The sequence below is a fragment of the Syngnathus floridae genome, chromosome 1 (genome assembly GCF_059516105.1).
Source record: "Syngnathus floridae isolate MCC-2025c chromosome 1, RoL_Sflo_1.0, whole genome shotgun sequence".
Lineage (NCBI taxonomy): Eukaryota > Metazoa > Chordata > Actinopteri > Syngnathiformes > Syngnathidae > Syngnathus > Syngnathus floridae.
Genome location: NC_142413.1, coordinates 3,924,907 through 3,951,903, shown reverse-complemented (window position 1 = coordinate 3,951,903; position 26,997 = coordinate 3,924,907). Strand labels below are relative to the sequence as shown.

The 26,997-nt window shown below is 45.9% G+C and overlaps 1 protein-coding gene across 1 annotated transcript; it reads left to right on the top strand.

The window, feature by feature from the left end:
- Window positions 1-71: 71 nt before the first annotated feature.
- Window positions 72-26,795, top strand: LOC148403474 (collagen alpha-1(XXV) chain-like). Its single transcript, XM_088395634.1, has 5 exons — window positions 72-989; window positions 1,070-1,139; window positions 24,963-25,007; window positions 26,072-26,079; window positions 26,781-26,795. Exons 1-5 carry the CDS (start codon window positions 744-746, stop codon window positions 26,793-26,795), a joined length of 384 nt encoding a protein of 127 aa, XP_088251760.1. The 5' UTR covers window positions 72-743.
- The last annotated feature ends 202 nt before the right edge of the window (window positions 26,796-26,997 follow it).

Genomic DNA, 26,997 nt, shown 5'->3' with positions numbered 1-26,997 from the left:
TGATTTAGTTTTGTTTTGGAATGTCTTAAACTGCTTGCATTGGTCATCATACTGACAATTATAATTAGGCTAACATTTTCATTTTTTTTTTAATTTAAATTGCAAAAGGATGATTCATCAGTATTTTCAGATGTTCAGATGTCGTCCTATTCGGCAACACCCCATATACGACATATATTACGGTATGCATTTTTCTCCTTGTGGATGGGCGCAATGAACTAAAGCTTCCCCTTGAAGCTGGTAGCGTTTATCGCTTTTATCCACTAGGTGGCAATATTTTGCCCAAAAAACGTCATCGAACAACCGCTTGCTAATTAACATTAATTAGTATCTGGTGTGCTTCCGTGTCTCCATCCTAATGGCTTCTTTCTTGCGTGTATCGCGTATGTTCAACGTGAATCTAGAAAATATAAACACACAAGAAATTCACGGTCACAGTACGACAGCTTGTCAATTGCAAGTTTAATTGAATTGAATGAAGGCTACATGCCAATTGATTTCACGGCTGTCGTCATCCGGTGAGTGACTGCAGGGTGCCACGAGAGTTTGGGGGCGTGTTGCTGCCATAACGAGGGTGGGGGCGTGTGTGTTTGTGCTTGAGCGTGGAAAAGCTCTGAGTGCCCACGCCGCCTTGATTTACACGCGATTCCTCAGCGCCTCCTCTCGCGGACGTCTGAGGTGCAACAAGTTTTGCGGCGTTGGACGTGAACGCATCGTGACCGTCAACCCGCGCTGTGATTCGGATGGAGCGTGGAGCGTCCACGGGGAACATGGACGAGAAAGTGACCCCTCGGCGTCGAGCCGCCAGCGTCATCCCGTCGCTGTGCTCGGTGGCGTCCATCGCCTTCTGCGTGGTGCTCAGCATCCACGCAGCAGACGTCAGGCGCCGGCTGGCGGGCTTGGAGCGCGGCGCGGACGCGTCGACGCGCGCCCCCGCCGACGATTTGGATGCGTTGGTTGCGCAAAAAGTCAACGAGATGCTCTCCCAGGTGAGATTGACCCGTGCGAGTGGTTGATGCTCCCTAATGAAGCAACGCAGACATAACGATGTTGTAATTCTTCTCTGCAGCGTTCTTATGAGCAATTCGTCAAGATCCGGAGCGCCCGGCAAGCGTCACCTGAATGCAACTGTCCTCCAGGTGAGCCACCCGCGGCGCGTGGGAGTGAATGGGAAGTGGTGCGTTCAAGGACGCCGCGGATGTTGCCGCGTGTTTGGCAGCTCCGCTGTGACGAATGCGCGCAGCTGAGATTGAGTGAGCGGCCTAAACATAGACGTGCTGAGTGGCTGGCACACTTGCCATGTTGTCGTGAAAGGCGGACGACACATGAGCTTCCCGCTTGCCGCCGGTAGATGGAATCATTTGTTCCCTCAGCTTTGTGTCCAACACGGTTTCAAGTTCATTTTTTGTCGATTGACAGCTCAACCGTCTCACGGTATTAGCATTAAAACTTAAAAAGAAAGAAAAAAAAGTTACTTGCACTCAAAAGTGCTTGGTGAAAACGTGCATCTTAATGCACCGTTGTTATTTTGGTGCAGATCCCACGAAATTTGCATAGCATGGCATTTTCCTTAAAATCTCAGCGAACGATGCATGCATTTTAAATTTGAAATGCAAAGTGGACAATTATTTTGCTGCTTCAGTCTTGGCAGAGCTCTGTGTTGTGGTGTGTAGATTTCATTTAGTCTTGGCCGAAATGAGGTTCTCGTCTCCATTCATTTATCTTCACGAACAGAATGGTACTCAATCTATGTATAGATGTAAATGTAGATTTTTTTTCATTATTTCAATATTACACTCTTCCCTCTATCACTTCATTGTCTTCTCAATCTATGTATGGATGTAAATGTAGATTTTTTTTCATTATTTCAATATTACACTCTTCACTCTATCGCTTCATTGTCTTCTCAAATAATTGCATAACAAACATCAAGTTTGATTATGATGTAAACCGCTATTGGTAAGCGACAGCGTCAAGCTAATACCTAGCTTAGCATCACACCACACAGCTAGCTTGGCCTTTTTTTCAAGCGACTGATTTTCAAATGAATGACTTGTCACTGAGTTCGAGTCAAAGTCAATTGGAGTCTTTCAGTCTTCTGTCTTTGATAAGTTTTATTCACGTTCTTAAAATTGCCGACTCAAATATGACTCGAGTCGCACAACTCTGATAATTAGCGAGTGCGCGGTAACGCCAAGCAGGTGGCGGCGGCGGCAGCCAGCTGTTCCTGCTTAAGACGACTCACACGCAATTACGCTTCGATTGCCTCTCCGTCGGAATCGAGCCCATCAAGTTGAGCTTTTAACTTCTTCCTGATGACTCATCGCAAGTTACACTTGCTCTAATTCTCCACTTGAAGGCCAGAAATAGCTTTTCATCTTCAAAACCGAAAGCAGCTCTTTTGAAAGCGCGGCACACTTTTCCCGCTTTGCTTTTGTGACGCGTGTGGAACCTGAGGGCAAAACTTTGAATGGAAAACCTACAAACAAAAAGCAAATAGCTGAAAGTGCTTCTTTGCGCGTGTTCATCAACATTTACTGTCCTGCTCTGTTGACTTTGGGTACATGCCAGTCCATAGCTGGAAAAAAAATGATTCCTGTCTGAAGGGGCTTATATAGAAATGAGGGGGTTTTTGTCCCAGCCTTGGTGGAGGTCTGCGCTCCAAGTGCCATTCTGGTTTTGCAGTCTCATTCAAGACGGTCTTTGTCATGTGACGTGGGCGGCATCAACTCCCCCCACCCTCCCCCCATCTGCGTCTGAGCTGGCCTGAGGTTGCGGGCGAGGGGGTTCAGAGTTACCACAAAAGCCAGCTCACAGACCCTCTGTCTCATCCCACCGGTGCCCTTTGACCCCTGGCTAAGACATCCTTTGAGCTCTCTTCACGAGCCCGCACTGCAATTGGCTGGCACTTTTGGAGACCTTCTTTCAAACAGTCGCTCTTTGTTGTCATACGGGGATTTTTTTTCTTATTTGTTCTCTTGCCGTTCGAAAGACACTTTCATTTTAAATTGACTGAAAGTGTTTGTTTCTGGGGTTTTCCCCTTCGTTGTCCTCTTCAGGGCACCCATCACATGTTTCAATACTTTTGCTCATTTGAAAATTGCTCCATTCTGACTTGTGTAACACAGCAAGGCATGAAATTCAGAATTTTTGCCTCATTTATCTTTTGCTATGAAAGCCAATTGTTTTGAGTGTACAAGGAATTGACCTTGCCGTTCCAATACTTTTGGAGGACACTCCATGTGGCATTCCGTGCAGGTCAGGTTGGGCCCAGCGGCGATGTCTTCGCATATTGAATGTGTCAGTCGGGTTGTGTCGCTCGTTTGGATGTTGTGTACTTAGCGCACGCACGCATTCCAGCTCGGGTTGTGCGCTTGGCGAGATTCCCGCTGCTCCGTCGCCAAGAAAGCCGGCCCTGTCAGGAGCCGAAGGAGAAGAGTGTGTGCTGATGTGTGGAGCGGCAACGAGGGGGGGGCGCAATGGATCTCGGCCTCGTCTGCTGCCGGGTGTAAATATGGCCGCCGCAGCAGGTGTGGTGAGACGGCTTTCGTCTCCTCGGCTACAGGGACACCGTCTCGGAGGAGTCAATATTTGCGCTCGCCATCAAAGCCGGGCCTGTTTATGCATGAAAACATAACTTGTGCCGTGTTCCAGTGGATGTGCACGAGAACATTTATTATAATAGGGATGTTCCAGGCCACGTTTTTCGAACCGATACTAGTATATGAATACTCACCGATACCGAGTAACGGTAATGCCTGATGTTAAAAATTAATTTAACACAATGACAAAAAAAATTGTCAAACTTCCGCACTATAGCGCCAACTACTGCAGAGGAAGACTCAATGTCCTAATTTTTGTCTCAAATATCGGTTGTTGGTATCGGCAGCCTTCACAAGTGCCCGATACCTTACTTCAAGTCTGGTATGGGCGCATCTCTACTTCTTCTTGTTTTTTAATTTCAGAAGTCTTCCCAAAGATGTTGGCACAAAAAATCTGATTTGTATCTAGTCATTGCAATTACTGCTTTGAAAGTTTGTTTCTAGCTTTTTCCATCATTTGGTAATAAACAGAAGAATGTGGATTATTTTCACCAAAAACTCTGCTTTGTAACCAAAAAGCAGAGAAAACAAGCCTAAAAAGAAAATGTTAGGCAGAGCGGTGACACTGACACTATAGAGAACCTGGCCTTCAAATTAGAGTCAAACTTTAATTTCCTGGGTCATTTCATTTCAACGACTACTTAGGGAAACGCCTTCTCTGATTGGCTGAAAAATATCGGTTAAAAATATCCACCAATGACTCGGTGCGGGCCACAAAACTGAGTGGCTCTCCAAGTGTTTCCTCTTCAATAGCAGCTTGTGGAGAATTTTCATAACACTCAATCATTTTTTTTTTCCATTCCTGAAAGTTATGATGCTAACTGTAGTGACATTTGGAAAGGAAATGTAATACAGCTCCCCTATTTCATCTCAAACTTGCCATATTAATTGTCCGCTAGCTTTTAAGCTAACACAGCCACTTTGACATCGTGTAGCACTGTAAATGTTGACTGTATGTACAGTCCACCACCAGAGCCATAATCCTCTTCACCTTTTTTAACAACGCTCTCCACTCTCTCCTCTCTGTGTACTCTTGGCAAGTGTGTGGAAAAACACTCGCAAGGCTTTGCGGGGATTTGCATCCCCTCGTGCGGTCGGCTCATTGAAACCATCCGTTCTCCCGCCATTCATTTCTGTAAATTTGCTAAAGGAGACGCAGAATCTGGCCGGCGGGACGCCTTTGGTTGAAAGATGACAGTATGCAGACTGCCGATGGTACGGAGCGAATGAGCCACATCACACGTAGCAGGCGTCTTGCTAGCCGCCAGCGCCGCGTCCTTTTTATAGCCTCCAAAATCCTTTCCGCCGCACCCCCGGGGAGCGAGGAAGTCGGCGTTTCATTAAGTGACGGTCCCGGAAACAAATACAGGCTCTGTTGAAAGGAGGGGGGGGGGCGGAGAAATGACACTTGGAAATAATCATGTGTCAGAAGCTTGCGGCGGAGTGCGCAAGGCCAGACGTCCCACTGCGACCTCTCAAAGTTTGCGTTTGAAAAGCAAAGCTGCTTCTCAGAAGCCAAATCAGGAAGTTAGGATTAACCGCGAAGTCTCGATTGCATTCGATTCAAGCACGCCGCTTCCGATATTGTCTCTGCACTTTGCTAAAGGAGCCTTTTATCAGCCATTTCGGAGCATTTCCCTCCAAATAATGACATTTTATGATGTGTCAACACTGCGGTGGAGCTCTGGTCAGGCTTGAAGGCATAAAAGCGTTTTTGTTAACGCTCGGCAGAAGTTACAACTTCCTCACGGTTTCGTGTTGGCGCAAAACAATAAGAACGTATTTGCTGGACTTGTTTTGTATCCGCTATTTGGGGAAAGCTTTATGGGATGAGTGATTATCATCATTAGCAGCGAGCCGTGCAGCAAATGGCGTCCAACAACAATGAATCATGCTGCAGGCGTTGCAGATAGTGGTTGAATCCCCGCGGACAGGTGCTTACCTCGGGGTCCTCCACAAATAAGGGGGGGGGTCTTTTAGGGGGAGGTGAGGATTTGATATAAGCAAAGGTGAGAGTGTTGATGATCTGTTCCGAAACTGAAAACAGATGAGTCTGGTTAGATGGAAGTGGGAAAGGGGAGGGGTTGGGGCAGGGTGTTGAAAGGCCTCCTTCTGTTCTTTGTCTGTGTTTATCCTCGAGGGGTGTCACTAAGTTATGGCTACCGCGATCTGCTCGATGCATTTTGGGAGCGCCACCTGTTTATCTGTAAACACAGTTCTCAAAATGTCTGTAAAGGGAATTTCAAAGAGGTTTTTTTTTTTATTCCTTGGGTGGCCAAGGATATTTAAGAAAAGAAATTCTTACAAGGTCCATACGGGGGACAGATGAAAATTTGGGAGAAAATATGCAAAAGTCAATTTACTGACCTGGCACCTGACTCCAACAAATTTCAGGGGGGTACCCCCCTCTAACTCCCCAGTGCAGGAGACGACTGAGAACTATGTAGTAGTGAATTGTGGAGATAGCGTTAAACTATTTTTTGTGATCCGGGGCTTCGGGCTGGTGTGGCTGCTTTGGAGCATCTTGTTGGAAATTTGCTTTATAACCAAAACGAGAGCAATCTGTCGTACGATGACCATACTTGAGGTGCATTTATGGGAAACGTTCGCAAATTAGAGCTTGGCACTAAGCAGATTTTTGGTTTTTGACATTGAATTATCTTTGTTATGAAATGATGTTACTATTTTGTATTTATGTGGACCACAAAAGGCCCCCAGGCCATAGTTTGAGTTTTAAGTGCATGCATTTTTTTTTTATTCATCTGCAAAATGAATTTAGCATCCATTATTGGAGGCAGTACTTGATTGCAGCCGTCCAGCGTGTTTTGCTAGCGCCCCCGAGCTCGCCTATCAGTCGACACCCAGCCGGGCCCTCGAGGCTCTCTCTCGTAGAGATGCCGCAGATGCCGTCACATGACATCAGCGGTGACAAATAAAAAGCAGCGGCGGTGACCGCTCTCTTGTTTATGACGGGCGCCCTCGAAGTGGATGCGGCCTTTGACCTCGGGGAACTTTGTTCTGACTTGGGAGGCAGCCCTACAGAATGACACGCGGGACCAAAATAAAAACCTCAAAGAGGAAACCTGAGATATCAGCCCATCTGTCGTGACGCTTACGCTGCAATGTCGGTGTTTAACGAGAGAGCACCTTGAGGCAAAAAGCAGAATTACATTTGCCAAGGCATGCAACCTTTTCTCTTTTCCTTGTCGAGGTGGCATGTGAGTGCAGATATTAGTCTCCCGCTGACTCGACATCCCCGGAGACAACCTTCTCGAACTCACCGCCCTCCATCATTTCACTGTCAAATTACGACTGTGATGACTGACTACTTTGAGCCAGTACACACACATCGGGGCCCTAAATAGGCCAAGTCCAAAAGGGTGCCAGTGTTCCTGTCTCGTCCTAAGTGTCATTTACTTGTAATGGACGTGTTCTTTTGGCCCCAAAACCCGGGTGGTACCAAAAAAAAAAAAATAATTGGCCCGCGAGTGTGTCTTGCGGCTGCAGCGACAGTCCAGCAGTTTCCCACCTACGAGCCAAAACACACTTTAGTACCTCGGGAGCCCTGGACGCCAATTGCCGGGCAACATTTCCTCCGATTTGAAGCCTTGTGGTGAAATCTTTACAATGTGGGAACTAACGCGGCGTGGCGTAATCCGCGCAACTGCTGTGCGTCGGAAGCCTTCATCCTTTGCTTATATGTGGCGCGTGGTAACTTGGTCCAGTCTGGCAGCTGCTCTCGGAGCGCCATAGTAAAGTGTAACCTGAGATCGGGCAATGTAGTTGTGAGTGGTGCCAATTAGGTCAAACCGGAATGGCGGGGTGCAAAATTAGCCGAAAAATGGACAGCCATTTTCCCCAAATGGGTCTAGATGAGTGAGGAGTTGAAAAGTCAACATGGCCGCTCCACCTGTTCACATTTGACCACAAGAACTGATCATGATTTGAAGCCCGTAAGATAAATACGTGCGTTACATCATCGATTGATTTTCTACGCCAACGAGGAACGGACAGTCGGGAACACGCAAGGCTGCAAACAGTCGTCCCGTGTCTCCTCGTCCTGTTTTAGCAAGCCCAAAGCGAGCGTCCAAGCTAAGCCACGATACGATTATATTGGCTGCTAATCCGACTATGTCGGCGGATGTGCGAGCGAGGGTTTTAATGTAGGAAAACACTGTCTGGGAATCGGGATCTGAACTTGAAACTAGGACGGATTATTTATGATCCCATGGCAGTTTACAACCTATGTAAGAGGGGGAAAAAAAGGCATTTGTGGATGTTCACTTGCCAAAATACAGGTCGAGAGTTACCAAATGGCGCTGTCCACTGTTCTGAATGGAATCGACTTCTGTCGTTCCCCGCCAAGTGGTATCATCAAATATGGATATCCCAGGCTATTAAAATGATCCCAAGGGAGCTCTCAAACACAAATTCAGATCAATCTGGCAGCGGCAGAGAGAAAATTGACAAATGTCTTGTTTAGTTTGAAAAATTCCAACAGTGCTGCTCGCTCTTCACTTCCAAAGCGGAGGAGCGCCGTCTTAGTCTGAGCATGGGATGGGGCTCACGTTACAGGCGGCTGCCCACCCGCATTTGCTGGCACTTCGAGGTGTCCAAACTCAAACCGGTGCCAACCGTGAGTGCAAGCTCTCGCTCAGAGGCTTAGTAAAAAAAGAAATAAATAAAAATCAGTTGCAGGAAAATCAGTGATCGCGTACTTCTGGATCATAGGCGAGGAGATGCTCCATCTTCCATTCTTAAATCCAGATTCTTTACTTGTGAATCACATGGCCACATCATCAGGCATCGCTCGTTGATATTTTCATCACCATAGCAACAGGCTGATGCGGAAAGGCCAGGAAAAGGCCGACATTGTGTGCAGTCCGATGATTGGTCCCATTGTGTGAGGATGATTGACGGCGGCGGGTCCCACTTGTCATGTCAGCATGTTTGTTGATTGACGACGGGAGGCCTTTATGAGGGCCCGGCTGGAGTTTTATCGGCCGGCGTGGCGGGCCACGATCGTTTACGGGTTCCTGCGATGACGGATGGTGACAACTGTCAGCTTTCTGGTGGTACGGGTCGGGCGGGAATGTTGGCCAGGCTTCCGGTCTGCAATGTTATGAAACTCGAGTCACGTCGGGATCCGCTTTAGGTCGCTGCGCCAGCCTCGTATAACGCGAAGAATAGCATCCCTCTCGTTGCCACGGCAACCTCGGATTATACCTTTGCACTGATTTACCGTCCATGATGGCTTGTAAAAGCTGTGCCACGGAATCGAGTTTTTAAAAATAATACTCGGAAAAATAGAATGTTTAATTGCGATCGCTGGCAGGACAGAATTCTGGGTTGGGACCCTGCGGGTTCTCGCCAAAACCTTTTATTGTGGGTATTATTTTCCTGGTTTGTTTAAAGACAACATGTGTAAATTTGGGTAGACCAAAGCAAATGTTGTTCCTTTTCCACTCTGGCGAATCGAGTTAGCTTTTTGTTCCTTTACCCAACATCAATTCTCTTGTTTAGCTTTAATCAGGAAAAAAGAAAAACATTTGCGCATTCATCCAGTGGCGCGGCAAAGTGCTCCTCCCGCGCTGATAGACGATCCCGCTTGTTCAGTTGCATAAGACACCTTCTCGTCCTCTCGCTTCGGATTCACTCACCCTCATCTTTTTCATCATCGCCGCCGTAGAGAACCTGTCGATTTACGAGCCGACGGGTTTGTGTTACCGCCGCTCCTCTTGGATACGCATCACAGGCGCCGAGAGCGTCAGGACGGTTGCTCGGCACGCTGAGTCGGCGCTTCTTTCGCACCTGTTATATTTAGTGGCGTCATAAACTCTTTTGAATCGTCTACTTCATCAAATTCTTACGAAGAGTGCATCGCTCACTGACAATGATGATATTAAGGCGGGTTGTCGTTATGGATCTGCCAGGACCTTTATTTCATCTGTGACCCATGAGTATCACAGAGGAATCATGCATTATAATTTTCTTCAAACCACTTGATCACTCGGAAAGGGGAACGCTTTCAGCAAAGCGCCGTCCGTCTATTATTGTTCAATTGCTTCCACTTGTGTGGCCCTTCCAGTTGTGCAAAAACAAACAAGATGTCTCCTTGGCAAGTGGCTCCCTTGATCTACTAAATAAAGAGCAGCGGCCGGGCGGCAGCCGCACTTGTTATTCTACTTTGGGAGGAATTCTTCGTTTTGTTTTTACAGCAAGAAATGCTTTCTCACAAACGAGCTCCCAGTGAAGCAGCCGTTCAGGTGACGCTATATAAAAACATTTTAACCCTCCCAAGCCCTCCTTTTGATAACTCGCTAATTTCCCGACAGCCGCGTCAAGCTAAGTAGCGACCTAGCTTGCGCCTTGTCTTAAGCTGTTTGTTACTTGACTTTTAATTTGACAAGGACGTGACATGAAGCTTTCATAAAGACAAACAAAGGTCTTAAGAGCCTCTGCGGGCTGTTTTTAAATAATTCCAGGCCACAATAACAGAGAGCGAACTGACGTGAACTGTTCCAGTGGCGTTTAGTCAGTCACTTCCTGGGGTGTGTTGCTCATGACGGCTGCAGCGCACGTTAGCTAACGTTAGCGCCTCATCCTAAGAGATGCTTCAGGCCGTCATCAAACAAAAGCACCCCCCCCCCCCTCCTTCATCTGATTTACAGGCAAACTAACAGGCCCACCAAATGAGACACACAATTTGAGTCTAGAGCGGTGCAAGCCATCGGGTCGGAACACCGCAGAGGAAGCGGCCATTTTTGATTGACGACTTTTCAGCTGCCGCAAGAGATGGTGGCCGCTCAAGTTAGTGCGTACCGATCGAAGGCCAGGATGTAAATCATGCCTTCGCCGGGGCCTTAACGCAGAGGGCGCTCCAATTACTGGCTCTGTCACCAAAGTCTGATGAAAGATTTTTTTTTTTTTTCTTGCTTGCGTGTTGCAAATGAATTCTGAAGGTCAGCGGCTTTATTTAACATCCAAAACAAGCGTGCACTGTTTCTGTTTTTGTCACCTTTTGCCGCGGATGGAAAGCCGGCTGGCTGCTCTGATTAAATCCAGTCGGACTGTAAAGTGTTCTAATTGATGCCAGAAGGAAAAAAAAAAAACACACAAACGATGTGACACAACTGAATTGCAGACATCTAGTAGGCATGTCATTAAAGTTGACATTTACTTGTCTGCATTCAATACATTTTACAATCCTGGCAAGGTGTGCAAAATGCTTCTTGTTGGTGCCAAAAGGGGAGAAATGAGGCCAAAGTCAGCTTGGAAGGGGAAAAAAAAATAATAATCATAAAAACTCATTAATGTAGCCCAAGCATGGCGGCTTTGCCCATCATAAACACGCAACAATATGAAAACATGGTCCTTATTTGGCCTGTTCACATGAAATGTGAAAACGTTTATGTCATAAACATGAGCTTCTCTAGTGGTTTTGTGGATCCATTATTGGAACGTTTCATTTTTAATAATGATAGATCGACGGTACGATGCACTTGTTAGCCACAACAATCGCTACGGCGGCGCGACAGCTGTTCCGTGTCGATTGACTTAAGAGAACGTCCGCACACTTTGGAATCATTTTGAGGAAAAACAAGTCTGAGTGTGTGATGATGTTTTTTTATTGAGGGACCAAATTAAAGCGAACTATGAACTCAAATGTTTTGGCATGTGTCGCCTGACATGGCCTATGCGTCACTTCCTCTTAATTTCACATCACGTCTTCCCGGATCCTCGGGTTTTCCGACCTCCTCGTGTTCTTGCGCCGAAGGGCCAGCGAGGACGTTTCTTTTATCGAGTCGAGTCATGCCGCATGGCGTTGGAACTCACTGACTCACACGCGGGAGAATCGCTGGAGCAATGAGGCCAAGGTTAAAGCAAAGTTACATTCTCCACATTGCTCTTAATTTTTTTATTTTTATGATGGACAGATTTTACTTTTGACCTCTTTTCATGATTTAGATGTTAATAACTCGTATCTTCTCCATAGGGGCTTCATGTTTGGTCATTAGATCTTTCCAAAGTAGTTGGTGCACAAAAGCATGCGCAGTGGGATGTGATCACAGTGCGGAAGCCAGGGGTCAAAGGTCATCACTCTCAAATAGCCCCCACGGCCGGGCTACGAGGGCCCGGCGGCTCGCGAGGCTTTGAAACGGGACCCGCGGATTCTGGACCAAGTTGTCGGCGCGCCGAGATCCCAGTTGTCGCGTCAGGTGTCGGCTATTTTGGAGACGACGAAGGACGAGCTAGCGAGTGTGCGCTGATCCCGCGTGGCGGAGGAAACAACAGCGCCGGCGCGTTTTGTGTCTGCAAGTTTATGCCAAGGAACAAAAGAACAAGCTTCCTTTTTCCATCTTCAAAGGAGGAGCAATCAATTAGTCATCAAAAGTCTCTCCGAGAACAACCGTTAACCTTTCAGCGCATTCATTTTTCATTACCTGCTGTGATTGGCCAAGATTTTGGTTCACGTGAATAAAAAGCTTGCCATTATTATTCCTTGGCCACTCACAGATCAGATTTATCAGAGGCGATGTCGATGTGGGAGAAAAAATTAATGAATGTCTCCAAGCTCCAGGCAGGTTCTCATGGATTATTCACATTGAGAGGCTGGGCTGCTAATTGCTGATATACTGAACGCTCGCAGATGCCCCGCAGACATGAGGAAACCAAGGGACGCTTCATTAGGTACACGACGGGGATGATTTTTGAGCTTTCTGACCAGGATAACCCGTTGAACTTTGCTTTCACCGAGGTCAAATATGAGCCAAAAGTTCATCAAAAATGCTTGTGGGTTTTCCATTTAGCATCCCAGTCTGTTTTTGTTTTGGGGGGGGGCTCATTAGCAGCAACTCCAATCTCCCGGGACAGTCAGTCATGCAGACAAGCAAACGCTCAAAACTAGAAAGAGGCTTTTGTTGCCGCTATTGATTAGAAAGGCCACGCCGTCCAAAATTCTGAGGGATGGAATGCTCATTTTGGTTGTTTTAGTCACAAGTGGAGCGGTTCCCTGGAGAAACGAGGGATGAAAGGCTCACAGCCATGACACAACACTGTGACTGTGCCAAGTAATTGGCATGAAGAAGGAAAAAACACTAGCTGGCATGTTAGCATATTAGCATACTAGCATATAAAGATAGCGACCTCCATTTAAAATGTTTGGCTTGAAAAAGGAAAAATCAATAGCTAACATTTTAGCATACGAACATATGATCTATGTAGCATATAAAGATAGCTTGGGGAGCTAAAAAGTCGACCCCCACTAAAAATGTTTGAGGTTTTTAGCTCCACTTAACAAAACAGCCTTTTGGGATTGCGTTTAATGAAAGTTTTCCATCGGATAGCTGTTTCCGTATCTGGCTAAATACAAGGCGGCTTCGTTGTTGCTTTAGCGGAGACACCGTTGGGACATATATCTGTCCATTTGAAATTCCTGGAATTGATAGCTGTTCTTTGATTTTGGCTAACTTGGGCAGGGTGTCTGCTCGCACTCGACGCCACCCTTTGCGATTCATTACTCTCTTCTCGGTGACCCAGCGAGGTTTTTGGCGGGAGGAAACCCAAACCGCAGGCATCCCCACCAGCCGTTCCCATCGTCCCATCCCAATGGCAGATGAGAGAGAAAGCCCTCATGCTGAAAAGCTCTAGCGGCTTTCCCAAGTTTTTCCCCTCCCTGCGTGCTAAAATCTCGCTAAAGTCTATAATGACAAGATACAGCTACCCACAAAAAAAAATCCAAAAGCTCTCTCTGACGATGCTAATAGAGCCGTGACGAAAACACCGCGAGCATCTTTTATCCCAGGATCCACTTTAACTCCGACGAGTGCATTTGTCACACTATGAGAAAGCCGAGCGGCTAAGCGGCAAAGTTGTTTCGCGCTCTCCGTCTAATCTGGTGGAAACTCAATCCCGAACCCCCTTTGCCACTTCAGACCTGCTGCTTGCGGTCTGCATTCCGTCCGTCCTACGAAATGCGCATTGTTGCCGCTTAACTCTTGCGAGCGACACGCATCGGACACCAGCTGGCCAACTGCTAACAACCCAGCGACACCGCTTTGACGGTGAACAGCACGGCCATGGATTTGGTTTGGTGTCTTCGCTCGCAGAAGTTCTCGCTTCTCAGTTAGCACCCGACCCGGTGTCGCATTTCTTCGCCAGATGCGAGATCCCCGTCGGGCAACACAATTAGCCCAGGGGCCCGTTCTTGTAAGTCTTCAGGCGCTTTGAACTCCTTTGGGACGCTAATGAAGCTGGAAACCATTTTTGCTACTGTTCCAAGTTGGCAGCAGACCTCCAACCACTTTTCTGAGCCGCCTTGTTGGTTCCCATGTATGTTTATGGTGTGTATTTCATTCGGAGGAATCTTCGTCATTCCCCCTTGTTCTTCACACTTGTGCTGTGTGGTCTCGTAATGCCCCGCCCCTAACTCGACCTCAAAGCTCCGCCTCCTAGAGAGTGTCAAAAGATGCGAGTGTCTTACGACAAGGAAAGCGTTTTGATTTCATCAGCAATAATTGTCACACACCCACACCCCGCCCCCTCCCGAAATAATGAGAGGCCGACACTGGTGCTGATGTTTTACAGATGTTTACGTTGAAAAGTGGATGTGCTTTGCAGGGTTCATGCTGAAATCCACTTGCTCCTACCAAGGGGTGCATGATCGGAATTTTTGGGAGAACTTGCATTTTCCCTTCTATAGATAAAAATATGCCCTTTTACTGACTTAATATTTTGGTGGAGGATTTATGACGAACTTGAATCGACCAAAAATTTGGGTGTGTTTCTCCTTTAATTAAATCCAGTCCACATTTTTCATCATTTAGAATCATGAATGCTTCCCGAAGCTCCAACTGGATGTAAAAATAGAAAGAAGCCGAAATTGCCACTGTGTAATCCCAATTTGGTTTGTTTACTTCCAGCCAAACCAGAATGCAAAACATTTTTTTGTGGGGGTGCTTTTTGTTTGCTCTTAACTATTTCTACCTGAATGACGCAAGCTCGGCTAAATGTGGCCTGCGATTTAGTTACCGATATAACTTTGCCCACCCGAACAAAAAAATCAATTTTATTGCTCTGAATTCACTCCAAGATTGTCACAGTGAGGATTTTGTGGACCGCTGCTCGCTCTTCTCACTCGCAAATTTCCTCTGGTGTTGGTGAGTAGCCAATTACACAAGATTGAATTTCCATTTGATTCTGTGAAGCCAAAAGCCACCGAAAATGTGACGGCTTAAATACTCCGCATCATGCAAATCGAGATATGTATCATGCAGGAGCTTTGGAATTTCTTGGTACTCCCGAGATCAAAGTATTGATTGATTCATTGATTCCTGGAGGCTTCCTTGGCGGGTTTTTTGCTTGCCAGATATTTCTACCAGTCTGTTTTCTGGTCTATCTGTGACAGCTGACTGGAATTCTCCTTTTTGCTCTTCTCATCTTTGGCTCTTTTACGCTAGCCGCAAAATGTGACTATGAATTGAACTCTGTCCAGCGGTGGAACCCTGAGAGTGCTTCAACGCAAGCATTTCTGCATATTTGACATTTCTCATCACTCAAGTTAACTTATTTGGAGTTCTCTTCTTTGTCATTGCCTTTGCCAGATTTTTTTTTTTTTGGGACTTTGCACACACTGCACTTCTCTGGCTTTTTAAATTCATGACTTTCAAGTCAAAGACCTGCTTTGCAAACCATTTTGGAGTCCTGGCGGTGATTTCGAGCCCAGCCGCCACCTCTCAACACGTATCTTGTTATGCATCAGTAGTCTGATTTAAAAAGGTCGACGCTCGCTTGCTTCCCGTGTCGAGCGCGTTTCCCGGGCGCTGCTTACTTGCTGAGTCTTTGAGCGCATTTTGCGCGACACAGCAAGTTCTTTTTGTCAACTTGAAAATGCTAATGCGGCAGAAAATGGCGGCGAAGCTTTGGTGCCTATCAAAAGTCTCACCGGAAGGATTCTGGAAGTTCACACCAAGTGGATTATAAACAGTTTTTGTTGTTTTTCTCTTGTTCTTTTGTAGTTTAATGTTCTCACTTGGAACTAAGTGATGGATAGCTTAGGCTTCTTCCTACTCCTTTTCGAACAGTGATGTATATTGTTTGTTTTGTATTGTTTTTTATTCTTTAAATCATGTCCGAATTAAAGATTCATTCATTCATTCATATCTCGTCGGGTGCTCGCGTTAAGCATGTGATTCGACGTCTGCTTTAAAGACATGGAATGGAACATCGTTTAGACATCAAGAATAAAAAGAAAAGATGCTCAAGCTGACGTTTTATGATCTTGGCCATATTGAGAGTCGTAAAATATGAGGAGATCCCTCAGTGAAAGAAAACCTGTCGTTTTGAGCTAAGTGTGCCGTTGCAATGAAGATTTTTAGAACATCACCGCTGTTTTTAGAAGACCCTTATCTTCTCATGCTAATCAGCCAAAGAGCGAGCTTCGTGTTTACCTGCTCTGGCGCTTTGTTAATGATTTTTCCACTCTTGTGACTCGCCCCCCCCTGGTCTCGCCTTTCTTGTGGGCGGCAGGCTTAGAGGAGAAGTAAACAAACACTTAGTTCCCCATCGACATCATAACAGTCAGAAGGTGGAGTGAGATGACTTTGAATGAAGAAAAGAAAACGCGTCATCATGGAATGTTTTTTTTTTTTTGGAATTGCGAAGCAGCAGTAAAAAAAAAAAAGCAGTTTTTCTTTCTCAATGCATTTTAAGAGATGGATGATTTGGTGCATTATTACCCTTTGCGAGAAAGACTGAGACAAAACACAGCAGTTACCCGAGAGAATCGAAATGTCAAGGAGGGTTTCGCATTTGGCGAGCAGAAAAATGACTTCCGCAAGACTTCATCACGTACACGAGCGTTTTATCTGCTTTCCTCCGAGCAGAACAAGCAAATGCTTGTCTCTTAACCAAGTACAGTCTATCAAGTCCATTATGATCAAATTCCTTTTGTGCATGGCGGGCGAGACGATGGAAGTCATTAATTTTTAAAGGCTTTGGTTTAAATAGAACGGCTTCTCCGAGCAATTTCATTACGGCGGTAGACATGCCTTTGAATGATGGCATTAGCGGGGGAAAAACGATTTCATTTGGTCTTAAGTAGCTAGAAGAGCCGTTTGGAAGATGTCGGCCTCTTGAGGGTTGTGAACCCGAGTCAAGGTCTCGCATGTGCAGCTGTCAACGCCTGCCAGAACTTTCGGTAGCCACGGGATTCAAAACAGCCCGTGACTTTTTTTGGTCTGAAGTATCTCACCTCGCATTCGGAAGCACCTGTCTCCCTCCCGGCTTTACTAAAAAGAGCCCAGACATTGCTCGTGCTCGAGAGAGCCTTGAAGTTGACCAGATGCAGCTGCGCCGGAAATGGCAACGTTTTTTGTTATCTACGGATGCTAGCAAAGCAATTAAGGCGGGAAAGTGTCTCTGTTAAGTCAGCTGTCAGGTTTTTAAATTTGTAAAGTAGCTTTACTCTGATATGACGAGGGAAACTCTCGTAGCCACCCCGCTAGCACTTTCTCGCGTCGTTTCTTCCTTTTTATTTACGGATGCTAGCAAAGCACTTTTGGCGGGAAAGTGTCTCTGTTAAGTCAGCTGTCAGGTTTATGAATTCGTAAAGCAGTTTTACTCCGATATGACAAGGCAGACTCTCGTAGCCACCCCGCTAGCACTTTCTCGCGTCGTTTCTTCTTTTCGCGTGTGTGTGTGATGCCCTCTGGCAGCACCCTGTGTGTTCTGTCAGAGTAGAACAACCGAGTTGCGCAACAAATGCGCCATTGTGCACTTTGACATTTTTAGCCTTTTAGAACACCACAGACAATCACGGAGGAGTCTTGGGTCAATTTACTTGAATACTGGCGAAACCTCAAGGCAGATTCCACGTCACTGATGTCTCCGTTGCGAGCCAAACGATTTTATGTTACAGGGCGACTCGCGAAATGTATTTCAGATCACAATTTAGCATACTGGAAAGTAATGTGGTGTCCAAGCCAAGTAATTGGCCAATCGCAATCATGCTGACTTATTAGCTTGCTCCAAGTTGTGCTCGGTAAAGGTTGTGTGGAAAACTATTGTTGTGGAATGACTGTAAATTGTGTGCGAGGCTCATTTTCAAAGGTTGTTCCATGGCGGAGCTTTGGCACATGGAAGCCCAATGAACGGAGGATTTTTTTTTTTGCTTCCACAGTAAACATGTAGAATTTTTTGGCTGCTCCAAAGCTCAGTGCGAATTTCCCAAGCTATAATGGAAACAGCAAAAATCAGAAAAGAATGTTGTCTGGACTTGCAAAGTGAACTGCGGTAGGGTTCAGGTCGGCCATCTTTGAGGGATGAATTGTTACTGTCCGTTTCATCCGAGATTGTCAGTTTGGGTTAAAAAGAACCAATTTGTTTGATTTAGCGCATCTTGATCGAAAGCATACCCTCACCTGTTTTTGATGTAAATATTCCGTAGTTTTCGAATCGCCGCGAACCAATGGAATTACAAGCAGAGGGCCTCCGTACGAGGAATGATTGATAAAGTGGAGCTCGTGGAAAAATGAGACTCGCCCGGTAGGTGTTGCGCAATCAGAACTAGCTTGCGCGTAGCATCGTCAAGTTCTCACGGAACACGACGACGCTGTAAGACGCCGAGTGTAATGTGAACAGCATGCGGCAATCAGCAAAGCCATTTGCCGGGAGGAACCTCGTTTCTTTCTTCTCTTCCATATCACAACTGTCTTCAGCGTCCTCCATGTCGTCATCCGTGGCCTGGCTCTGTTTCGGGAATGAAGCTTTCAAGTTCTGTCAAGCGATGGCGTGGTGAAAGGGGGTATGCATCGATGCCATTGAGGCAGTTTTGGGAAAAGACTCCACCTCCTTGAACCATTTAGACTTTGGTCATAAGACTCAAAGCTGTTACATTGACATTTCAAAAGTTGAGGTTAGAAGATCTGTCCAAAATATGGACAAGGTGGTTCTAAGGGTCCTAAGAACGCTGAGCCACAATTCCGAGAAAGCTTTAGATCAACCCATGCTTCCATCAAAATAAAAATGATCATTCATTTCGATCTAACCACAGGGTCAGGCCAAACCATTTCTGGATTAATTGATTGATCATAACAATTTCATGACCTCATTTTTCCTTTTGGCTGCGACTGCAACCAACGGGTGGCCCGAAGTAGCAAAGCTCGTTAGCTTTCTCCGTTCGTAGCGTGCTGTTGTTTACAAGTCCAAGGTTGGCGTGCCGTCTCAAAGCTTGCATCACCGCTTCAATCTTGCGTGTCTTCTTTTTTTGGTCGGTGGGGGGAACAGGATGACTTGGGATCTGCTCTAATCTCCCTCATTACAGGCGACGCAAGAGGAGATGATTGTCCGGCTTAATTCAAAACGTCTGGAGATTTCTCGCTGCCGCTTTGATATATTTGCTCTGGCTCTGGTTCGCATGCCGCCGGTGGTGGCGTGTGGCCGCCAGCTGGACCGCTGTGCTGAATAAGGTGCCTTTAAGGGTCCCCCAAAAATGTGACACTCGGGCTAATGCAACACTCGGAGGCGGACCTTTTGGAAATTTTGGGTCGAAGCAGCTAGCGCCCCAGGCTGAGTTTGTTGTTTGGATTCTCGGCGTCTTTTCAAAAGTCCCTTTGGGATCAAACCCAGAAAAAGACAAAGGGGTGTCGACAGAGTTTCTCCCCGTGGCCCGTGGGCCAGCTGAAACTACAAGATCCGGATTACAAATCATCCCAAGAGGACGAGCCCTGCTCGGTCTCCTTTGACCTGGTCAGTTTGAGTGACACATCGGGAGGAAATTCCAAAGCGGCAGCCAGGTGACTGCTGCCGAAAACAATTCTTGTTTTGGTTATTTGACATGAAGCTTGTTGTTCACAGCGATGACTCAACTTTTGTATAAAACATTTTTTTTCTTTAAAGGAAACATGGCGAGAAGTTGGGAAAACGGCAGCCTTGTTCATTAGCTGGAACATTTGGCTTCTTCGCTCGTGCTATTTTTGCCGCCTTGGATTGCACTCCTGCATACTTTGTGTGGAGTCTTTTTGATTACAAGCCCGTCTTTGACGCTCCCAAGTGCAAAGATGATGCTATAATGTGGTCCCTAGTGCCTCGATATGCTTCATTTGCTTTAGTTGACTTGGTTGGAGGAAGAGTTCATTTCCCCGGGAGTGAGTTAAGGCTCACTCCGGGATGGGAAAAAAAACGAAATAGACCGCTAGACGATTTTCACTTTAAGCGTCCATGTTGCTTTGAAAAAAGGACATCCATCCCTTTGTCATACTTTTCTGTCTTGCCGTCAACAAGATGGAGTATCCGTGACATAAGAGTCTGCGCCCGTCACGCTCGTGTGCACCAACTGCCGCACGAAGTAATCCCACATGGGTCAAGTAAACATGACAAAGGACCACCAAGTCTTACTGCAGGAGGCCCGCCCGCCCGCCGGTGGTGCTGGGGATGGAGAATTTTGGATTTATGAGTGGTATGTAGCTATAAATATATCTGGATTACATTCTCCGTGCAAAAAAGAGGCTGTAAAGCTGTTGACGAGTCAAACCAAATTAAATCTGGATTTGATCCACTTTGCGCATTTAATCACCATGTAAACAGAAAACAACAAAGTGTGTGCAAAATTCAACAGCATGTTTTAATTCCATTTAGTTCTACATTTTCAATTTTATCCAACTATTTTCCGGAAAGCAGGATTCCTTTCTGTTCTTTTTTTTTTTTTTTTTTATGAAGTCTCTCATGACTGCATGTCTCCAAAAACCGTCCTTGAGCAGTTTGCCGAGAGGCCCCTGCGGTCCCCGTTTTACGACTCTTGGGTCTCTTAAACTTCCCGACGCAGACAGACACGCACAGGCGGGCACACATCTTCGCCGGCGCGGAGGTCGGCCAGCAGTCACGCCGTCCGCTAGCCGCAGGTGTTTGCCGCCGCATGATTTCACCACGACATCCAATAGCCACGTGAGTCTTAAACACATAGAAAGTATTTTACTTGAAGTCCAAAGCCGGCCCGCTCGCTTTCAGGCCGACTCGAGTATTTTAGAACGGCATAAACAAGTGCAGGCAAGCCTACATGATATCATGTTGGCATTACTCTGAAACTCTCGGCGAGCTTCAAAAATGTCCCCAGACAATCTCGAATATTCATGTCGCTGTAGTTGCACGGCTGTTTTTTTTCTGGTGTTCCTTACAACCAACAAATAATCTCCTCTCTGCAATACTCGGGTGTCCCAAAACTTTTGTCTCCTTTCTTGGTTCTTTCCCTTCTGTCAAAACATTAGTTCATCTGGTGTGTTTCTAACTGCTCTACTCACATCTATTCCAAGATTGAACAATCAAAAGGAAAATTTTCATTGAGCAATCACGCCAAGCCAAACTCATTATGCCTCTTTTATTTTTAATACATGTGGAATCGTTGCTGGCGTGCTTATCCAAGAGTAACATTGAGATGGCATGCACGTGTGTTATTCATTCTGAAGCCTTTTTTTTTGCTATGATAGGCCTGACTGGGACACGGCTGTCTAAAGAGATACAAGGGAGCCAATCAATGTGCTCATTAGCGCCCCCCTTCCCCCACCCATTTACCTTACCGCTTCCATTGCCTGGCAAGACTCTTAAATATGTCAGCACTTCTGCCAGAAGGAAATCGCGTTGATCTTTTTCGAGGTGATGAAAAGGCTTTCTCAGAAGGCTTCCGTCTCGCGGGGCGGGCGGGCGGGCGCCGCCGCGGCCTTGAAGGAAGAGCGCTCACGATTCCTGAACGCCTCGCAGCTATCTCTTGTGTCTTGCTGTGTATTCTATCACTGCCAAGAATGCGGCATTAAATGCAGCATTTTTACCAGATTCCCTTCTCGATAAATTAGAATCACAGTTTTTGTCTTCTTCACGCAAGCTAGCAAAGCGCATCGACTGCGTTTGGGTCTTAATTGGACTTCACATAAAAATTGCTTGAAGTTGAACGAATGACAGTGAGAAGGCCAGCATCTGTCCAGGAAAAGGTTTTGTGCTTCACAGGGGGTCACAAGGTCAAGGGAACTTCTATTTTATGTCAACAACGCACTTAACTGGCGACCTCCAAACCAGTCCAGAGTCGACGGAGACGAATTCCAGAGCTTCACTTCGTATGTTGTTGACTGATAATGTTGGGCTGCTTCAAGTTGGAATCGTTTTGCTGGATAATTTTCATTCTCAGGTGCTATCACTTCCAAAAATTCTTTTTTTTTTATTCCTGAAGCTTTTTCTCATTGTGGCTTTACTTGCAGACTCTGTTGCCAGGCAACAAAAAGCATCACTGCGGAAGGCAGACAAAATCCTCAGCTGACACTGCTTTTTTCAAATTTGCAATTCATTCCTTTCTGTTTTTTCTACGCTAGGATTTATTCATTGTCATGCGCCTCAATTATGAGCCTCTGGATAAAAAATGGGCCTCCTCTTTGCCAGACTTTTTTTTTTCCCCCGCAAAAACCCGAGTGTGCAGCTTGGGTTCTGTTTGACCTGGATGCTCGAAGGTTGCCAGGTCGAATCAAGTCATCCGAGCGTGTTGTGGGATTTCACGGGAGATGTAAAAGTCTGTCTCGACTTAATCCTCCTGAAATTTTTCAATGGGTCGCACAGTAGTGTTTTTGTCAACTATGCGAGAAATGAGCGCGTCACTCAAGAAGGCTCTCAAGCTGCGGAGACCTCGTAAAAAGTTTGCCGACATTGAACCAAGCCGTAATTATAAATCGTCTGCCGAGATATGCGGATAAACCGCCGATTCTCTTTTTTCATTCCGGACTCAGTTGCAGGATCAGGACCAAGCAAAGTATTTCTCTTGGGAGCTTTTTTTCATAATGTGGAATTCAGAGTACGATTCAATATTCGATCAAAGGTGCTTGTCCACAATGCCACCAGCAGGCCACTTCTGCCGCCGCAAAACCCGATTGCGAAGGCAAACTGAGCACTTCCAGTGCTCGTCATGCCTGATTGATGCTTGTGAGGTTTTGCGCCGGGACCCCGGCTTTGCTTTTTTTGGCAACGGCCGAGCGTTAATGCCGAAGAAATGTTGGACGGGTTTGGCGGGGGGAGGCTTTCAGTGGCCTGCTCCGAGCCCTCAAACGAGCCCTGCGTTTGTCCAGGGAGGCTGGCTGGCCTGGTTTTGCCTCAGTGTGGTTTTGTTGTGAGCAGAAGTGCGCCATTGTTACTTGTTACCACTAAAACAATATGTTACCGTTTATGTAGACTTCAGATAATAACATATGCACTGTAGACTTTAGCTTCCACAAAACTTTAGCGTCCAAGCGCCTATTAGTCAAGCAATGTTTTGATTTTGGTCCACTTCTGGGTTTTATTTATTTATTTTTTCTTGAGCTGCAACTAAACCAGTCCAATTTCAAGGTATTTAAAGGGCGGATAACAGCAGGTGATGAATAAATAAATGAATATTTTGCAGAAAATAGGTCATAAGTAAATAAATAAATTATAAGTTTGAAATGTCCCACTGCATTTGAATGCACCTCAAGTCTTAACTTGTGTCGTAGTGTACAATGACGGTGAAATTACTAGTTTGTTAAATTAGCGATTGAAAATGACTTAAGGATGGCGTTGTGTTGATGCTGGTAGTAAATAAACGCTGGGATACAAACCGAAATGTAAAATTCCAATCAAGCTGGCTGTCACGCAATCACGCAGGCTAACTTCAAAATAAAAGCTAACTTAAGCTATTGTGTTGTCGTTTTATTATGGTAAGACACCAAAAGTTCTGGTTTGCCAAGCGTTAAATTAAAATTAAGTGCTGCTACTCTTTCGTGGCCCACTTACAGCGATGTATTAGTCTGAAGGTCATGTCAATATATCAGCTCAAAATGGCCTTTTCTTTCAATATTTAACTAAATGTATTTCAAAATAGTCCCCTTCAATTTTCGTTTGTGTTTATCCGAATGATTAAATTAAAATATATGCAGAAAGTTCGGGTGCACATTTTTCGGAGCCATATTTCTGTGCCATCAGTCAATCAAACAAGTGTTGCCATCTCTCCTTCTTCTCACGGAATCCACGTTTGAGAGATTCTCCACCAGCGCCTTTGGAACGTGATGTCCAAATGACACGCGGCAGAAGGATGCCTGCATGCTTTGGCTCTGGATTGTCACAATATCGGAAAAGCTGTTTTCAATGCAAGCCATCAGGTTATTCTTCAGTTTTGCTACAGTGAAATGTTGTCAAAGTTTTGCTTGGCGTCTTCTGGAGACCCACGCTGGTACACTTTGCGGCAATCTCATCTTTCAGCTTGTAATCAGAGTGTTGAAATAGTGTGAAAGCGTGACGCTATCTGAAAACGAATACAGCTTATTTTGTTTGGCCTGTCGTCGTCCCCGCGCGGCCAAGGTCTTCTCACGAGTGTGTCGTCGTTGTCCTCGGAGCGCTTTCCAGTGACATTTCGAAGAGGATGACAAAGCCAAGGAAGGGAAAACTGCTTTTAGTTTTTTTTTTTTTTACAAAGGCCTTTGATGAGAACAACCCGAGCGCGCGTCCACCTGTGGTTACGCGTTTGCCTCGGTTGGCAGCGTCCGACATTATCCTGAACGACGTCCAAAAGAACTTGGAGGACTGACGCTCAGCCAAACGGAGGGATTGGAATTGAGGAGCAGCAGAAGCAAACATCAGCTTGCATTTTGCACCCCAGTAAGACGACGAGAGGGACATAAATCAAGCCGGCTTGTGTTGTCAAAGTGATGAAATGCTGAGGAGGAGCCAGAGAAGCCGAGGTCGAATCGGGTCATGCACATCCCAAAAAAAATTCCTTTTAAAAACTCCAAATGCAACTTTTAATACAAAGGATCTCTTTGTAAAAAGAAAAGATGGAAAGAGGCTATAAACGTGCACTCTCAAGGTTCTTGAGCTGAACATTTCACTTCCAGGACGTCTGCCGGCAACAAGCGCAGCCTTTGACACGCACCGGCGGAGGAAAGCTCCTTTCCATACCTGCCATCGACGGGCTCGTTTTGGAAACCATGCTGCGGCTTTTCATTGCCTGGGACTGAATGCGACCTCATACAAAAACAAGCCAGGCGGCTCCATCGCACATGAAAGTCACCAAAGCGTGTAATTGTCTTATTTCTCCAGCAGGCTGCGAGGGTTGACAGGGAAATGGCAAATTGAAAAGAAAAAAAAAAACGATGGATAAACAAACAGTATGTAGTGGAAGGAAGAGTTTCAAGTTTGCCTTTGTGGTTTTGTTTAAAGTCACACTGAGGAGTAATTGGACAGAACTGCTATTTTGTACAGTCGTCAATAGCAATTCTGACGAACGCAATTTGCATTGTTTAGCAATTTACATCCTTTTATTTCAATTTTAGGATGTTAAAAAAAAAACTAAATGTAACCTTTTTTCCTCTGCTGCAGGACCTCCAGGGAAACGAGGAAGGCGAGGCCGCAATGGAGAACCCGGTATGTGTGTTTGTGTGTGTGTGTGGGGGGCAATCATTTGAGGAATGATTTGGAAGAATATCGACAAAGCATGCTGTATTTTACAATCATGTTAAAGTTTTGTGTGTACGATTGGAGGCCAAAAAGAGTTCGTAGATGTGCAATTAGTGGTTTCACTGTTGGCGTATTAGTCGCCATGGCAATGCTAAATTTTCATTGGAATACCATCCGACTGGTCCGTCTTGGGGAAGAATGAGAAAGTTAAAAGTGTCTGTCAGCGTTTGAAAAAGAAAAATCCAAAGGCCTGAGCTGAAAGCAAGACGCGATTATGGAGGCTGAGCTGCACTGTAGTTGTTTACATTCTAGTCACGGCTGCATATAAAATATTTGCATTTATGCTTTCTCCTTTTCAGAAGCGCGTTTTACTGTACCACGGTTACGCAAACTGAAGGATGTCATAAAAAAGAAGTGGACCACTTCAAAGCGTTTCATTTGGGTCGGGAATTCCATCGACAGGCAAACAATAGCTCGACGTTACGCTCTGCTTCAGCTCTGAAATCCCGCCAAGCTTTGTTTACGCCGTAATGTCTCAATAAACATGTTGCCGGCCGGCCGGCCGGCCCGCTATCAATGGCGCCGTTGTGCCTTTCGCTCGTCGGCCAGCCGCAACCAACGCCGCTTTATTTCGCTGAATCTGAAAGGCAAACAATCGCAGCCGTGAAATTCTGAACAACTGATTTGATTGGCGCTCTGAAAAACACTTCAAAGTCGTAAAATCCCCCCCCCCCCCAAAAAAAACTTCTTTCTCGAGGCGGTGTTTTAACAAGAAGCCCGGAGCGCACGACCGTTCCGGGTGTCACCTCACAAAAAAAAAAAAAAAAAGAAACAAGGGGGGGATAGAAGGGGCTTTTTTAACAAGCACACAGCCTCTTGTAGTTGTAAAAGTAGAGCCAGTTACAAATGTTTGATTGGCAGTCCCGGAAAGGCAGAATTTCTTACACAATGGGAGAAACGCCTTCTGGGGGTACACGATTCAAATGAGCTGTTGTCTTTCCAATAACGACAAGTCTTTTTGTGTCTTTCAGGACCTCCTGTAAGTATGCCTGTTTTGCATCTTCGACTTAAAGACACACAAGGTAACAAAAAAACAACAAAAAATGCTCATTTCCTGCTACAAATGAACAACTAATGAGGCAGGCCACGCTGACAAAACAGGAAGTCAACAACCGGTCTCGCCTTTGAAACATTGGTGCGGGTTTTACGTGGTGGTCCTGGTGCAGACTGGTATCTCCGCTCTTCATGTTGGACACTTGCATGCTTGCCGTAGCTCAGGGGAACTTTGTGCGTGTGTGTCGTCGCTATTATTTATCGTTCGGCGGCGAGTGTGAGCGAACACGTCGAATTGACATGTGCTGACTCGGCTGTAAAAGTCGTACGTTAATCCCGGGAGCCTTTGCTGACGCCGGGGTTCTAAGTGAGCCCGGGTGGTCTTGCAAATAAAATCATACTCGATCACTCACAAGCTGCTACTCCACCAAGGATTAATTTTTTTTATTCCACCCACCACACATGTGTTTGTACTTTTGGGGAATAATCAATTGCTGATAGACTTGTATGGGTCGTGATTGTTTCATTGTGGGACACCTGCACGATGTAACTGGAGCAAAATGGCCAAGTCCCACTGGGAATCAGTAATGGGATTTTACAACTGCTACGTCAGATGAGATTTCGGTAATCCTGATCGAAGGAGGTGCGAATGAATAATCGGGCTTCTGTGTTTCTTCTTGTACGCAGGTGAAAGGTTCTTGAAGAGAGAAAAAAAAAACACCTGTATGTAGTTCATTTCATTAAATGTCTCCCCAGACCCATGAGCGGGAAGTTTAATCTCCTCCGTGTTAGCGTCTAAAGACCGGCAAAAAATCTCAGAAGTTTCCACAGCGACTCGTTCCAACTCGCACAATACACTATATTGTCATTTTCGACTGGCTAATTGTGACACACTGTGGATATG